General features: G+C 53.7%; 1 protein-coding gene across 8 annotated transcripts; it reads right to left on the bottom strand.

Annotated features, from left to right (window-relative positions):
- Positions 1 to 1,458: 1,458 nt before the first annotated feature.
- TPD52L2 (tumor protein D52-like 2) lies at positions 1,459 to 15,064 on the bottom strand. 8 transcript variants are annotated; one of them, XM_006896895.1, is made up of 9 exons: positions 15,046 to 15,064; positions 11,383 to 11,528; positions 9,786 to 9,934; positions 9,273 to 9,332; positions 5,295 to 5,396; positions 3,577 to 3,603; positions 2,900 to 2,941; positions 2,028 to 2,076; positions 1,459 to 1,554 (listed from the first exon to the last, which is right to left on the bottom strand). In XM_006896895.1, exons 1-9 carry the CDS (start codon positions 15,062 to 15,064, stop codon positions 1,459 to 1,461), a joined length of 690 nt encoding a protein of 229 aa, XP_006896957.1. The 8 variants fall into 8 exon arrangements, with proteins under 8 accessions (XP_006896957.1, XP_006896956.1, XP_006896960.1 ...); XM_006896894.1 differs by lacking the exon at positions 3,577 to 3,603; XM_006896898.1 differs by lacking the exon at positions 9,273 to 9,332.
- Positions 15,065 to 16,777: the final 1,713 nt, after the last annotated feature.

Raw genomic sequence — 16,777 nt, 5'->3', positions numbered from 1 at the left:
CACCCACCCCCCCTAAAGAGGTTTTCCCCAGAGGACTTTTTCTTGACAGGTGACCAGTGTTCTAATCCCACACCTATCTAGTCCTATCCAACTTCAGCCCACAGTAAAGACCTGGAGGTCCTGACGCCATGTCCCCATATGCCTGTCCTGAAATACAGGGTGCAGGGGAGCTCTGGTGGCCTAGTGGCAAGAAGCTGCACTGCACTCCCAGAGGAACACGGTTCGAATCCACCAGATGCTCTGCCGGAGAAGGAGGCGCAATATCCTCCTGTACCAGTCAGATCTGATTTGACGGTACACGCACACAAAATAAAAAAAATTAAAAAAAAAGAAATACAGGGTGCAGCCCCTGGAGGGTTGCAGGAGAACATGTGATGCCAGAGAACACCACACCACTACCTGGAACTGATCAGACACAGGTGCCCCTCTGGACTAGTGTCCACACAACAGCAGGGCAACTGGCAGACACATTGCCAGCACACAGCTCCTAAGAAAAGGTGCACAAGTTTCAGCTGGTCCCAATGACTGTCCCCAACCTGTCCCAAAAGGGTACATTCTTCTGTTCTCTCCTACCCTGTGTGTGCAGTAAACAGAGGTGGGCCTGGTGTCACCAAATATTGCCTCAGAGCTCAGGCCACTTTCAGGAAGCATGGCTGCACTCGTGGTCTCCTGCCCTTCCCCAAGGGCCTAGGAATGGCCACCCTCCTGGGGAGAATGGTTAGTACAACCAGCAAATCAGCAGATGGACCCTGCTCCTGGGATTCAACCCTACCTGAGTCTCACACTACACAGGAGCCCCTATTTTCTTAAGACACAAAGATTAAAAACAAGAAAACAAAAGACAAGGTAAGGCGTGTATTTCTGCTGTGCCCAAAGAATTAACATTCTCTAATAGAAGCTAAAGCTGCTTGGCTGTGTTTTAATTTTTAAAAAGTCCACTGTGTTTTAAAAAATAAAAATTTGCTTCTGTTAAAGCTAGACCGTTAGTGTAATAATCAAGCCGCTGATGTCAGTCTCCTTCCTGGGATCTCAGAAAATGGACAGTCTTCTTGTTGGTCGGCATTCTCAAACAAACACCTAGGTTTGGGTGACCACATGCCTTCTGGGCTTGGGGGACAGGCCAGGAAAGGCCATTTCCCCACATCAGCAGCTCTTCCCACTTCTCCCCATCCTAATGCACTGAGGAGATTTTAAGAGGGAGTGTGGGAGCTGGCTCACAACCCCAAGGACCCTCTGTTTGTCCATTTCCTGCCCTCAGGAAGGATGGTACAGTAATTATTCCATCTGTACACTTGAGTGTAAAGGCCTGTGCTCCAGGACACGTGCTGACTGGCATCAAGCAGGTATTCGCGGGCCTGTTCCTCTCCCACTGGAGCTGGCGGGCATTCTTTTGCGCAGTTACAATTGTGACTTCGGGGTGCTTGCACATCTTTCATGTCTGGGCAAAGCTGCTGGGGTTTAGAAAGGGGCGTGGTCTGCCAGGGGCTTGTCGCTGCTTCCTGTCGGAGAAGGAAGGTTGTCCCCACCATTCTCTCTGCCGCCGATGACTTTAGACTAAAAGGGAAGAAGAGTAGGAGAAAACATACCTGAGGCAGCAACCACGGCAAACAAAAGCCTCAGGTCAAGGCTGTGTGAGGGGCCCATGGGGTGCCAGCTCTCTACAGGGGCCCGTGACCTGGAGAGAGAGGAACTGTGGGAACAATGACAACTTGGCCATCTCTAGACGTCATGGATCAGGAAAGGAAATCCCCATCACACAACGCCCTCCAGTGACTTTGGGTCACTGGCTGCTGGGGGCTGAGGCAGGAATGGGGGTAGAGGCTCCTTGTGGGGTACAGTGTCTTGTGTCTAGACTATGTCAGTGTCAGAATCCTAGAGTGACTGTACTACCGCTATGGATGAGGCCATCACTGGAAGAAATGGTCAGACAAGCCAGGGGCTCTGTGTTCATTATCAGAACACAAGCCATTTCACGTGACAGCTTGCACCTCTTCACCAGACCGAGACAACCATGACAGCAGGATTACCTTTATGGTCCCAACACGATCTTCAAACGACTTGAAGGTTGCAGAGTTCCTGTGAGGGGGAGGAGACATCAGTGCCTCAAAAACAGCATGCTGCACAAGCCTCAACATCACAAGGACTCCAGAGTCAGGCTCGTCCTCCAGCACCCCAAGACCTCACTGCAGAAATGAAACCCAAACCAGGGCCCACAAGACCCCCAGGAGAGGCTGAAAGGGTCAGCACAGAGGCATCCCTGCACTGACACTGAGGTCAGCACTCCATCGTCATCATGTGGCTCTCCCACTGGTGACGTCAGGTCCCCAGGAAAGACCTGCAAAGCCAAACAGACCAGGAGGGGCAGGCAGCTGGGCACAACTCTCCTGTCCCGGAACACATACTCTGGGTTTTTAGTTTCTGGGTTATCAAAGTCCCACGTGTTCTCCACACACAATAAAGGACGATGCTAGGACAGAGAAAGCAGGCCAGTGAGGCAGCCACCCACCCCAACAAGCTAGATTTCCTGGGACTCAGTAAGGAGGACAGGCGCTCTTTCTAGAATTGTCTGTGACAGAGAAGACAGGTGCCTGCGAGTCTAAGTATCTATCCCTTAGCAGCCCATGGGGTCTCTCAGGTGAAGACCCTGAGAACACCTGATCCTGAGAGCTGAGCCCACTGCACACAGGGTGCACGGCAGGCCTATGACCACACAGCTGTGACCAGCAGAAGGTCTTCCCTGGAGACCCCAGTCCTAAGTCTGCCTCAGGCTAGATGAGACAAGCCCAAGCCCCTGCCAGTGGCAGCTGTAGGGGTGCATGGTCCTGACTCTGGGTGTGTGACAACAGCTGCCCACCCACAATTGTGCGCTGGACTAGGTGGCAAGATGGGCACACATTACCTCATGGCTGGCATACTGACGGAGTGGCGGATGGAGTAGTTGCTGCTTGGAAGCACGGTGAAAGCAGAGAAGGAAGCGAGAGTTAATACAGTCACAGGACTAAGCCTCAACCTAGCGGAATGGGGTGAGGGCAGGACCCTACTCCCTGGGCACCACCAAAGAAGATATTGAGGGACCGTGCCAGGGGGAAATGTCCCATCAGATCAAGGCCTTCTTCTTTCTTCTCCCTCTACTCCAGGGACAACAGCCAGCAGCAACTCACAACGAGGCTTGGCTCAGAAGTGGTGCATCTCAAGGGGGCCAAGAATCAGGGAAACCCTGTCCTACCTTGGCCAGAGAGGCTGCACTGAGGTAGCTTGGGGCACAAAGAGGCTTCACTTGATTTTGCAGCTACTTTTGCAGGGACACTCTTGTAGGCCCCAAGCTCACTGATGACAGGTGTGGGACAGCTCTTAAGGACTGAGAGACAGACATGGCACAAGGCACTTCCACATGCAGTGAGGTGGGCATGCAAAGCTACCATGGTCAGCCAAGCACCAGAGGTGCTAGATGGCTGACGGCTGACAGACACGGACACCCAGCCTATGTATCTGAGGGGCCTACCTATCTGAGGGGTCTGATCACTCTATCTGCCCACCCAGGGAGTCCGGCTCTGTTCATACAATGTGCAGTCTTACCTAAAAGAGTGAGAGAAGGGATGGGCCCTGAGCCCCGGCAGCAGAAAAAAAGGAGAAACACAAGTCAGGAAAGAGCCCAGGTGGAAGCTCCAATACAATCCCCCAGTTTCCGTTAGCTCCCTGGACCCTGCAATGCAGCCACTGCACAGCCTAGCTGTCACATGCATCAGGTCACAGAGCCTAGCCTCACGGCCACCTGAAGGTCTGACCTCGATGCTGCTGGAGAAAACCTCAGTTCCTGATTGTCTGATATCTCAATACACCCATAGATCCACCACCTGAGAGCACAGGCTCTGAGAAGGTCCCTGGGGTGGACCCTAATCGGTCACCAAAGGCACCCAGGCCCTGGGGTAAATCACCAGCCCGGACCAATCCTGGCTGTCACCACCACTTCTGTGCAGACACACAGGGAACCCCAGGTCTGTAGGATCTGATGCACAAGTACCAACTGACACACCACACAGCTCTCAGGTGGAAAGCAGGACCCCAAAGTAGAGTGATGCCCCTGATCTCAGTTAGACAGTGACTATACAAACCAGCTACCACTGGCTCATTCTTCTCCACTTGGAGCTGTAAACACTACCCAAGGGCTCCAGATGCGACTCTCAGCAAAGAAGTGTGGAACACTATAGAACTATGCTTCATCTCAGGAAGCAGAGCTCTGACAGGGCAGGGTGACAGACCTGGACCTCAGACAGCCACCATGGCCACCTCACCAGACGGTGAGAACCACAAGGGATCCATGTGTTCACAAGGTTGGCCAGAGCGTGCCGGGCAGCTCACAGTGCGGAGGACTCAGACTCTCCCTGTGGTCCATGCACAAACATCCCCCACATGGACGGAAGCTGCACACAAGGGACAGACCACACCCACTGCAACGTTGGAGAGTGCAGTAGATGAGCAAGTGGGACCCTGCTCATTCTAGAAACCAGTCTGTTTCCGCCAAGCAGAGCTTTCTCACTGCCAGAGCTCAAAGACCAAGCTCACCCTCTGCCTGAGCCTCCAATGTGCTGGCAAAGTGGAGAGCTATCAGCTGACTGAATCTAAGTAACGAGAAGGCTCCGGTGGAGAATGGAGTTCAGGTGCCCCAGCAGCCACATTCCCTTGAGGGAGCTCGTCCAGAAGCTATACTCCCCGTCCAATAGCTGGAGGAAGAGAATGCTACCTGCCCTAAGCATGGCCATGCCACCATGGCCATCGTCAGTGGTAGTCACTAGCTCACCGCATGCAGATCAGAGGCCAGCACAGGCGCCTAGAGTACAGCCTGCCACCAGCATCGCACCCATTGAGGCAACACTATGTTCATAGGAACTGCACTAACAGCCAAGACTTCGCTGACTGAGCCTGGCCCCATGACCCCATCCAGGTGCCTGGGACCATCAGCCAGTCCTCAGACACAGTGGCAAACACCAGCTCCGAAAGTTCCAAATGGGGTCCACCTGGAGGGGAGAGAGTGCCAAGGTAGCCGAGGAGTGGGAGCCAGACCAAAGACCCACTCCCCTGGTTCCCAGCTGGACTGCCCACAGATGGCCACCTTTACCAATTGTAAGTGGTCTTCAGCATTGAGAGAAATCACCAACAACTCTGGATGAGGGAGAGCAGGTGACAGACACAAAGGGGCTGAGACAGAGCTGGTATGATTACAGCAGGGTGGTAGGCTCCCTTGAAGCCTCAAAAGACAGGACCCCAAAGCAGAGTAGAGCAGCCAGGCATCTCACCTCATGTCACCAAGCTTCCGGCTGATGGCAGAGCCCACAGTGGACAGGGCAGCTGATGTCTTCTGTCCTGCCTGTGACAGTGTCTCCTGAGTCTTCTTGTAGCTGAGCGGAAACAACATGAGTTCATCAAGCAGAAGGGAAAGACGGCCCACAGCCTGAGAGCTGCCAGCTGCTCGGCCCACAGCACAGACGGGATGGCCAGGTGTGTCACGGAGCATGCATCCCCGGTGACTTTCGGGAGGACATCCTGCTCTCCCATCACACTGCTCAGCTGTGTGTCTGCACAGCTCCCTTGTCTGGCACTGCTTCTCCTTCACGGAAAGCAGCAGCCTGAGGTCCACTGGTCTTGGAGGGGTGGATGGTCCTCAGCAGCCCCTCACAATGCAGAGAACTAACACACTAGGCATGTATGCAAACAGGATCCTGAGGCCGGACCGTGAGCCCAGCCTGGTCCACGCATCAACCACCTCTAGTTCTAGTGTAACCACCTCCCCAAGGAGCTCCCAGCTCAAGTGGTCCTACATACTCCTTGATTCAGAGGGGTTATACCACACTAGATATGAGATGGGAGATTCCCAGCAGCTTCTAGTTGTGTCTACCTGCTCTGCTCTGAGGATGAGACACTGCAGAACGTACCCTCATGTTTCCCTGGGCCCCAAGAGGCCTGGGTTCAAACATACATCGTATCTGCCTACAAGACAGATTGAAAATTTGCAAACACCATAAAAACATCGATTCTGTCTCAGCATCCAAAAAGTTCAGAAACCTGGTGAGAGACCTGAAGCCTGTGGCCCAGAAAAGGAGAGAAACTGTAAACATGAAAACTGCCTTTGGGTTTCTGTGAGTCTTAAAGTCTCCCTCTGGGGCTCAGGACACTGACCCAGCCATGTACAGAGTACAGCCCAGACCATGGCCATCCAGGACAGGAGCACACAGGGTCACCCCAGCTGCAGCCATAGCAACGCTCACAGATCACCTCGTTCCAGAGGGCTCCAAGGCATGGTGTGTTCTGTGCTCTCCCCAGAGTCCCTCCTCCAGGCCAGATGGTCCCTGTGTCATCACTGCCCACTCAGAACTCTGAAACAACGGGGCAGCAGAGGGGAGAGAGCACAGAATGGTGACGGCATACAGCTCTCGGCAGCTCAACCCTGGGGCCTGGGAGCCCACTCACACCCCTGCTCATCCACCACTGGGTACTCTCCTCTTACACTCTCTCCTGGACTGCCTGTCCGTGCTCTCCACCCTAACAATCACCACACACACCACGGGCTCACCAGACTGTGACCAGACTACAGGCAATCTCGGGTCTTCACATGGAGGAGTCCCTGAGCCCCCTCTCACAACATGCTCAGTCAAAGTGGCCTGCATGGCTCACAGCTGGACCACCCTACAACGAGCTTCCTCATCCAGAACCAGAAACAAAGTGACACTCTGTGGACTTAACAGAATACATGTAAGACCAATCACGCCAAGTGGTATCACACTGCCACCACAAACAGGATCGGGTTCAATGATGCTGGGCCATTGCCATTTTATCCAGTTAAAAGCCCAGAACTTCAAGCAACACATGTTCCTTGAGCCCCCAGTGTGCCGTCAACGAGCACAGTAGCTCAGAGAGGTCACAGCTCACACAGAAGAGTGTTCTAAGGCTGACCCATCTTTTCATCGTACCCTGATCCTCCTACTGCATCCCAGTCCTTACCATCCTTCCCAGTGTAACCTGATTGTCCCCAACTCTCCCTCCCGACCCACTGTGCCCTTGTCTCCCACACTAGCCTGGCCACCCCATGTATTCATCCTTTCCTCTACACCCTGATCCCCAAAATCATCCCTCCTGCTGCACCCCCTCTGTCCCACGGAGTCCTCCCTCCTGCTGCACCCCCTCTGTCCCGCAGAGTCCCTTCCCTTCCACTTCACCTGGTTCAGCAAGAGTAAGAAGCAAAGCACAGCCTGTATTTGAGGAGAAAAAACAGCCAGACTAAAGAGAGACACACTAATCACAGAAACTCCATTATCAAGCACACACCCTCCCTGCTGCCACCTGGGTAGGTAGATTAGGAAAAGGAGCAAGGGGGGCTCAGAAGGGGAAGGGGAGGAGGCGGGGAGCGGGGGTGGGAAGAAGGGTAGAAAGATGGGAGAAAGGCAGCAGGAGAAGGAGGAAGAGGAGGGCTGACAGAGGAAGAGGCAAGAAGGAAAAGGGAAAGAGGAAGAGTAAAAAGGGCAAGAAGAAAGCAAGAGTAAATTGAGTTAGAAGGGAACGGGGGATGGGTAGAGACAGGGTGAAGGTGGCGGAAGAGGGAGGGATGGAGTGTGGGATGGGGCAGGGCAGGGTGAGGGTGAGGGCGGAGAGGAGGGAGAAACAGGGTGAGAATAAGGGAAAAGGGAGGGATGGAAGTGGGGATGGGGGCAGGACAGGGTGAGGATGGGGAGGCGGGAGGGATGGAAGTGGGGATGGGGGCAAGAACAAGGTGAGGGACTGAAAGAGGAGAGGCAGCAGGTGAGAGGGAGAAGAATGGTGGAATGGAGGGAAGATGGTGAGAGGAGGGTGGGATGGGGAGGGGAAAGAGGTTTGGGAGGAAGACCAAGAGAGGAGGAGAGGAGGAAAGGGAGGAGGAGGGATAGGAGGCATAAAGGAGGGAGGGAGGGGAGAAGGGGGAAGAAGGAAAGGAGCAGAGAGAACAGGAGGAGAGAGAGTGAGGGGGAGGGAAGGCAGGAATGAAAAGAAGGAGCAGAGACGGAGGAAAGGGAGAAAAGGGAGGAAGGAAAGGAGAGAGGGAAGAGGAAGGGAAGGGGTAGGAGGAACAGGGTGGGGAAAGGTGGCAGGAGTAGGAGGGGAAGGAGGAGGAGGAGGAAAAGGGGCAGAAGTGGAGGACTGAGAGGAGGGGCAGAGAAGGAGGGGATGGAAGAGGTAGCAGGAGAAAGGGCAGGAGGAGGTGGTGGAAGTACAAGGACAGGGAGAGGAGGGAGGAGTCGATGAGAGAGGAGGAGAGAAAGGAGGAGGTGGCAGGAGGAGGGGAAGGGGTAGAAGGTAGAGGACTAGGAGGAGGGGTGGTGGAGGAGGGGGAGGAGGAGGTGACAGCAGAAGAACGAGAGGAAGGGAGGAAGAGAAGGGAGGAGGGAAGAAGTAGGGGGAAGGGAAGAGGAAGGAGGAGGGGGAAAGGGAAGAGGAAGGGCGGAAGGAGGGAGGAGGAGGGGGAAGAGAAGGGGAGGAAAGAGGGAAGGAGGAGGTGGAAGGGGAGAGGAGGGAAGAGGGGGCAGAGGAGGAGGGGAAGGGAAGGAGCAGGGGGAAGAGGAGGGAAGGGAAGAAGAGGGGAGCGGGAAGGAGGGAGGAGGTGGTAAGTGAGGAGGAAGGAAGGGATAGGAGGGGAGGGAGGGAGTAGGTCGAAAGGCTGGAGGAGGGGGAGGGGAGAGATGGAAAGAGAGAAGAAGGGAGAGAGGAGGAGGGAAGGGAGGGGGTGAAAAGGGAAGAGGAGGGGGAGGGAGGAGGGGAGGAAGGAGAGGAGAAGAGGAAGAGAGGGGAGAGAGGAGGTGGAAAGGGTGGACAAGGGGAGGGAGGGAAGGGGAAAAGGAGGGAGGAGAGAGGGAAGAAGAGGGGTGAGAGGAGGTGCAGAGGGTTGAGGGGGGAGTGAGGAAGAAAGAGGTGGAAAGGGTAGAGGAAGGGAGGTAAGATGGAAAGGGAAAAGGGGAGAGAGGAGGTGGGAAGAGAGGGAAGAGGAGGAGGGGAGGGTGGAAGAGTAGGAGGAGGGAAGGGAGGAGGGCGAGGGAGAGGAGGAGGGGAGGGAAAAGGAAGAAGAGAGGGAGAGAGGAGGAGGGGAGAGAAGGAGGGAGGAGAGAGGAAAGGGAGAAGGAGATGAGGCAGGAACAGGGGCAAAAGGAGGTGCAGAGGAAGTGGAGGGCAGGGAGGAGGAAGTGGAGGGAGGGGGAGAAGGTGGCAGAGGAGGAATGATGCTGACAGCTCGACAGCTCATAGACACTCACAGGTCGGACTGGGTCACTTTTTCATTCCACTCTCCAAGTTTCTCAGAAGTTCTCATGTAGCTAAAAACAGAAAACCTGTGGTGATAAACTGACCTTAGGTTCCTGAGCTGCTGCCCAAGGGCTAACCTGAGGTCCGCCAGCTGCCTCAAGAGTGCCTGCCCTGTGCTTGGAGTCCAGGTGGAAGAGCCTAGCTGTCTCCAGGCAGAGCATCGCCCCTCAGTCTCCCCTCCTGGACACCTGAGGGGTACTCAAAGAGCCACAGCCAGAGGCAGGGTCTCAGGCTGGGCCAGTGGGTCTGGGAAAGGGACCCAGGACACTCAGCAGACCCAATTCATAGGACTCAAGGTTACAGGGCCCCATCAAGTACATTCTAGCCAGTTTCCACCCACAGGGCAGGTAAGACAATTTCTATAAATCCCTGAGCCCTGAGCTATAGCCATGCACCCCACACCACCCCCCTACCCCGCCACACGGTTCTGTCCCCCGCCCCCCCACCCAGGGGTGGGTACCCACGCGCTGGAGCCCTGCACGTCCTGCCAGCTCCGTGAGAGATTCTGCCGCAGCCCATCCAAGGTGGAGAGGCCCAGCTTCCTCCTGAGCTCCCCAGAGTGCCTCTCCTTGGCAGCTAGGACCTGGCGCAGGGTGATGATTTCCTCTTCCACCTGGAAAAGCATGAGCTACATGATCAGCCAGTACCATCGCAGTCCATGATCGCAGACAGAGCTCCACAAAAGACATCCAGCCCCGGCACTCCAACTTCCCCTGAGGACTGCTCATCCCAAGTCAGGCAGTCTCCGGACTGGGCATCAGTGCACACCATGGATACAAGGATCACCCAACAAGCATCTGCCAAGTGAAGTCATCCCCAGTTGACAGCACACTGAGAGAAGCCCCCAGACCTCTGGGCCTGAGCAAGGAAAGTGTGGATGTGCCAGCAGCCAAGCTCACCAGCAGCCCTGAGGGAGCTTCTTATGTGGACAGAGAGGCAACTCTGACAGACTTATGGGTGGCGAAATAGAGCCAGCCCAGCACAGCTATGTCCCCAGGTCAGCCCAGTGTGTGGCAGTAACACAGGCCCCAGGTACGTTTTCGTGTTTCATGGATCGGACAACAGACTTGCGTTTCCTCGTGTCTCAAAATGTCCTAACTTTGGCAAGGGCATCGTCCCTCAGTGCCTGCAGCAGCACCTACCTTAGAAGGTACACTTTCTAGACACAGCACGTGCAGTGAGGCACCACACACAGCTCGGGGCTTACTGAGCCTTGCTTTAGAAAATCAGGGATCACTCTCCCTCCTGCGGCCTCCACCAGTGGCCATGGCACTCAGCCTTCAGGCTGAAGGGCTTTCTGGAGTCTATCTTGGATGGCTGTAAGTGGCAACAGACTATCTTCCCCTGGGAGTTCAACCTGAGAGACCTGTGGTCTCCATTTCTAATCCCACATGTTCTGCAAGCCCACCCAACCCTTCCTCACCTGGGACATGCTGCTACTTCTCCTTAACTTTCTCTGATGTAGGAATCACTGTGTAATTTCCTACAGGGATTGAAACCCAGTGCTGGGCTGAGGCTGACTGCAGGACACAGTTTGTTCAGACCCAGGATGGGGTCCAGAGCACATGAAGAATACAAAGTTGGAGCCAAGCCCATGCCTGGCAAGTATCCTGTTCGCTGGGGTCTGGGGCTTAAGTGAGCCACGGCATTAAACCCCATGACATGATGAAGAGAAACAGGGTCATATCCTGGCTTGATAAAATATGGCCAGAGGTTCCTGCTCTCAGTTGCAATTTTCTTCTCAATGGATTCTTGCTTAGAGATTAATGGAAGCTGTTTCTAAAACACATCTTTTAAAACAACGGGATCTTTAGAAACAAAGTTGGGGTGCTGGGAAGGCAGCGCCCAACATTTTCTGGGGTCCTGGTAGAGGGCAGTGCTCAAAGCAGCTTCCAGCAGAGGGTGGGTAGCAGCTTTGCCTGCCAGCACAGGGTGGGACACAGGGAGCAGGGCAGATTCACAAGCAGAGGCTGCAGAAGGTGGTTTCTGTGGCAGCACCGAGAAGGGTGCGGATCACAGGACACAGCCCCTCAGGAATCCCCAAGGGCATCGTCCCATCACCTTGGCAAGCTCAGCCCTGAGCTCCTCCTCCTCCACCTCCGTCAGGCCCTCGGAAGCCGGAGTGCGAACAGCCCCACCGGTATCCACAGGTACATCCATCATGGAGTCGGAAAGCAGGCCTTTGTGAGGAGAGTTAAGATTGATATCTGCTGGAGACAAAACAAGGTCAGAGAGCCCTGCTGGAAGTTGTCTGGAGCAGCCAGGGAAAGAGTCTCTCAAGGAAGAAAGCCAAGGTGGAAGCCGGGGTGGCCAGGACTGACTGCCTAGACCCACAAAGATGTCTTTTGTGTAAGGCTCTTGGAAGGTCACTACAACACAAACTCAAGCCACTCCTGGGCACTAGGGAAGCTGGTGCAGGCAGCTACCTTAACTCTGGTCTCCCTGTGGGGATATGGTTTTCTGAGGCAGGAAACCCTCGTTACAAACAAGCAGCCAAGTGTGTGGAGAGAAGAGGCCTGCCTTCCACGCAGCACTGCAGGACTCCCATGAAAACAGCATGCAAAAAACCTGGGCCAGTTGACCAGCCCCTGGACAGGGTCAGCAAAACAAAGTCCCCTCAGTCCTCCTAGCACTCTCTGGACACACAACTGAGACAGTACAGGTTACAGTTTATTCTTGCACTCACTCTCCTTCAAATCAAACCATCTACAAATCAGCACACACTGCCCCACAAAGACCAGCCTGTTCCAAACAAGGACTGGTCAGCACTTGTCACCAATGAGCACTAAACACATCAGCCTTTTTGATCAGCACATCCTGCCACCAGTTTAGCACCATTTGTTTTAAAAGTAAAAACGTCCTGTGATTCAAATCCACCAGATGCTCTGCTGGAGGAGGGGCAATCTCCTCCTGCACCAGTCAAATCTGATTTGACCGTATACACACAAAAGATAATAAAGTAAAAATGTTCTTAACGAAAATATGTTTATCTACTGGAGAAATCCTAGGTTTTGTGGAAAATGAAAGGAGACCTGGTAATCTCTTCTGTGATTTACAGCCTCTGCAAAGCTCCTAGAAAATAGCTATATATACAGAAACCTACATTCACTGGTGGTTACTGGCGGGGGACAGGAAAAAGGATTCATTCTCTAGACAGTACAGGAGATAAAAGTTCTGTTCCAGACCACTATAATAAAGTACATAGCCAGTAAAGTAAATTAATTGTTTGTTTGTTTGTTTCCCAGTGCATAGGAAATTTGTATTTACACTCTACTGACATCTATAAAATCTGCGATCGTAGTACTATAAAAAAAGTCTGAAATACTGTGTGAATTACCAAAATGTGACATAGAGACCTGAAGTAAACACACACTGTTGGAAAAATGGCACTGATAGGGGGTTTGATTGAGTCAGGGTTGAAACAAATCTTTTAATTTGGAAAAAATACATTATCTATGAAATACAAAAAAGCAAATACAAAGGGGGGGGCTGCTAGAGGGTCGGTTATGAGGTCATTCCAAATCCACTACAGCTGAGGCAGGCTCCAGCTCTGATGATCTAATGGTAAGAACCAGTGCTGGGGGCTCTGTGGGAAGCAATTCACTGCCTCTGAAAACCTTGTAGAGGGTCAGGTATACAACAATAATGGAGGGTGGTGGGCAGGGACATAGTACATAGCATGTTGGTCTGCTAACTGCAAGGCCAGCAGTTTGAAATTGCGCAGCTGCTCCAACACAGAAAGATGGGCAGTTTCCACCTGTAAAGATTTACAGCGCTGAAAGCTGGATGGTGGGCACGCATTAGAACAGACTCAGCAACACAAGGTTTGGTTCTGGGTGGAAAATGAATTTCACCTAAATGTAATGCTGTCCTATGTCAGAATGCCTTACATCCTCCACACAGCTGGAGCTACACTCAGTGCCTGGTCCCACATCTGATTTTCTACCTGCTCACCTGATCTTCAATTTCAATCAACTTAGCATCCACTATGTTGAACTGACTTAAGTTCAGTACATACCTTGAAATCACCACAATCTTCATGTGGTTTAAAAATGTTACAAAGGCCCTTGAACAGTTTCATAACTAGAAAGCTAAAACTGGATCCCACAGAGACCATCTCCAGACAGAAACTGTATTAGGCAAAGATGTCTGGGGCATTGCAGAACTTCTCTGCCACCATACCCTAAGACAGATACCTCTACTCTTCAGTCATCAAGCAGGTGGAGGGCACAAAACTGTCCTCCCATTGGCCCTCCAGAGAGTATGTGTGAGGCCAGCGTCCTAGGCAAAACCAGAGGACTAGAGCCCTTCAGGCCAAATGAAGCTTTCTGAGTTCACACGCTCATCTCTAAAGGAGGTGACCGATCTCAAAAGCTTTCCTGGAAGGGGAGCTCTGGTGGCCTAGTGGCAAGAAACTGCACTGCAATCCCAGAGGTGCACGGTTCAAATCCACCAGATGCTCTGCCGGGAAAAGGAGGGACAATCTCCTCCTGTACCTGTCAGATCCGATTTGACGGTACACGTACACACACACACACACACACACATAATAATAAAAAAAATTTAAAAAAAAGATTTAAAAAAAAAAAAAAGCTTTCCTGGAAACAGAAAAAGGCCATTTGAGAAATGGACCTGGCAGCAACAGAGAAACGTTAAACAAAAACCACCCACAGCCACTGAGCGGATCCCAACTCGCACAACTGCTCGTGTTACAGTCAGCTGGCCCCACAGGGCTCTCCTCCCTGCGGTCTCAGTGAGGGCGGCTCGCCAGGCCTTGTTTGGTAGATCTGGACCACAACCTTCACGTTAGCAGCCAAGAGCAGAGACCTGGCATACAGGAAGCGTTCAAAAACGTGTTTCTAAGTTTCTCAAGACACAGACTCAGAACCCTCGAACCTTAAGGAAGCATAGCTGGGAGTTGTCTTGTGAATCCACCGCTTCACGAAAACACCTGACCTCACCAGACCCCTGCATTTCGGAGGCTCACTTACTTCCCAAGTAGCTATCCAAACAGAAGAATCTCCACAATGGACTGAAATTCAGAGTCCTATCGCCTGAGTGACATGCTGAGACAGGGCCAACAGGTATCCTGATCAGCTTGCAACTGCCACAGCCCAAGAGTCCAGCATCCTCTCTGGAGCGCCTATCATTTTCTTCTTGAGATTTTATTCTCCTGGGTCTGCTCCGTGGCCCAGGCAACCACCTCTAACTGGTCTGGAAACCCGCCTGGTGTGCTGCCCGCGGCCCCGACTCCCTCTGCCCTTCTTCCCACGTGGCAGCTCCCGAGGCGGCCCCAGCCGCGTTGCCACCCAAGGGACGCAGAACGCGAAGACGACTTCAACCCTCAATTTCAGGAGCCGCCCGCAGCAACTGGGCCAGAGCCAGATGGAGTGTCCCGGAGGCCCCTGCGCTGGGATGGCGGGCGGCAGAGCGAGCAAAGGGACACCTGGGGGTGAGTGGCCAGCGCAGACAGAACCTCCAGTAGGGAGCAGAGGCCGCTGGGGATCAAGCTCTCCGAGCGGATCCAAGGGAGGTGGGCAGTGCTGAAGTCGGGAAGGCGAGATCTCCAAGGACAGAGGCCTCAGAGCTGAAGAGGGACCGCTGCCGGTCAGGTCAGACCAGCAGGAGCTGAAGGGACAAGGAGTCCGAAACCCAGTCCCGAGAGGGGCAGAGGGCGAGGCCACCAGGCCCTTCTGTGGCCGAGGAGCCGGACCCGGCAGGTACCTTGGCCGGCGGGGTCCATGTCCAGGCGGCAGCCGGGCTGCAGCAGGCGTCGGGGGTCAGGGTCGCGAGCGCGAGACGCAGGCAGTCGGCACCGAGAGCCACTCGCCGCGTCCACGGCGGCCACCGGAACCTCCTCGGCCGCCGCGGCGTGACGCAATTAGAGACGCGCCGATCTACTTCCGCCTCGGCACGTGCCCGCCCTGGCCCCGCCCCTTCAGGCAGTATTCAATCAGGGCGCGGTGCGACCTAGTCTCTGCTCAGTGCTCCAATCTCATAGGCTGAGGGTGTGTATGTAGCAGGAAAGAGAGACCAGGTTCGCAAGGAAAACCTCAGGCCACTCCACCAGCTCGTCTCGCCGGCAGAACGGCAGAAGCCGGACCAGTGGGAAGTGGGAGGACCCTCCAAGATAGCACTGCAGAATTTCAGGGCTAGGTCTGGGGGGCTCCTGATGCGGAGTGGGGGGGAGGGGCTGCTGCCTGTCATGCAGACAGTTAAGTGCTCACTACTAACCCAGCTAGAACTCCTGAAAGGCGCCTCGGAAGATAGGCCTGGCACTCTTGTTTGCAAGGAGTACAACCGGGAAAAGCTCCTTGAGCGATTCTACTCTCCACACACGTGGGGTTACTCTCAGTCAAAATCCCTTTAACAGCAACTAACACTGTTCTGTGCAGGGCTTGCACAGAAAAAGACCACCACGGTCCCAGACCTGCTAGAGAGTCTTGGCGTCTCAAGTCCTCAAGTCCCCGCCAGACCCACACTCGGACACTGATTATAGGGCCACTGAAATCCCCTGTGCATAGGCACCCTGCAGGAAAGCTCTTCTCTGGAAGCCCAGCCCTGTGCCAGGTCACCTTGATGCTGGCAATTTCTCATTCATGGCAGTCCTGTGAGCTAGACCACGGGCTTGCCCCACTTTACATATGAGCAAATTAAGGCTAGGGAAAGTTCATGTAATTTGTGCAAAGTCACAAAGCTGGTCCAGGGGCTTCCAGCACAGACTGCAAGGAGAGAAGCTCATGACAACTCACTTAGCTAAAATGAGCCATCATCTCCCCTTACTTCCCACCTGCACCTAAGAGGTTTCTTAAGTGGTACGCAGACAATTTAAGATCTTGTTCTAAGAACTAGGGCCTACCTTTAGGCTCTACCATGGCTCTAGCCATGTCTGCTTGGCCTCTAGGTCTCTCTGCTCTCATTGCTCCTTGCTCTTTCATTGCCATTGAGTGTGAACTGATTAATAGATGAACTCTCATTGGGTTTCTGAGGCTGTAAACCACACAGAAGATTGCCTTTCTCCCAAGGAGCCACAGGTGGATTTGAGCTGCCAGAGAGGCATGGTTTTTGAGTCAGCACTGTATCTAGGCCACCAGAGCTTCCTCCTCGCCCATGCTCTAGTGCTGCCAGTTCTATGCCTACTTCACTGGTCACTTCAGATTCTCTGACCCCAGAAATTCTTGCTCAGCAAGAAATTGATCCAAGAGCTAGGACAACATGGACAGTGACTGCTCCAGAAGTCTAGGGCAGACAGTTGACTAAAGCCAGATGGTGTCAAGCAGAAGCCTTGTCTCATGTGTGCACTGGTCACTGCAGGTGCATCTGCAGACTTGTGTGGCCATGTCACTGTGTGCACCTGTTAACTCCAGGTCTGAGGTACAGCCTCAAACTCCTCTCACAGATGCCAGGAGTGTGTGTGGGGTGGAAAGAGGGTCCTAACATTCCAAGCAGGGCCTGC

Source organism: Elephantulus edwardii, unplaced genomic scaffold, assembly GCF_000299155.1.
Source record: "Elephantulus edwardii isolate Elephantulus edwardi_28Jun2011 unplaced genomic scaffold, EleEdw1.0 scaffold00193, whole genome shotgun sequence".
NCBI classification, from domain to species: domain Eukaryota; kingdom Metazoa; phylum Chordata; class Mammalia; order Macroscelidea; family Macroscelididae; genus Elephantulus; species Elephantulus edwardii.
This window is presented reverse-complemented; position numbering and strand designations above follow the sequence as displayed.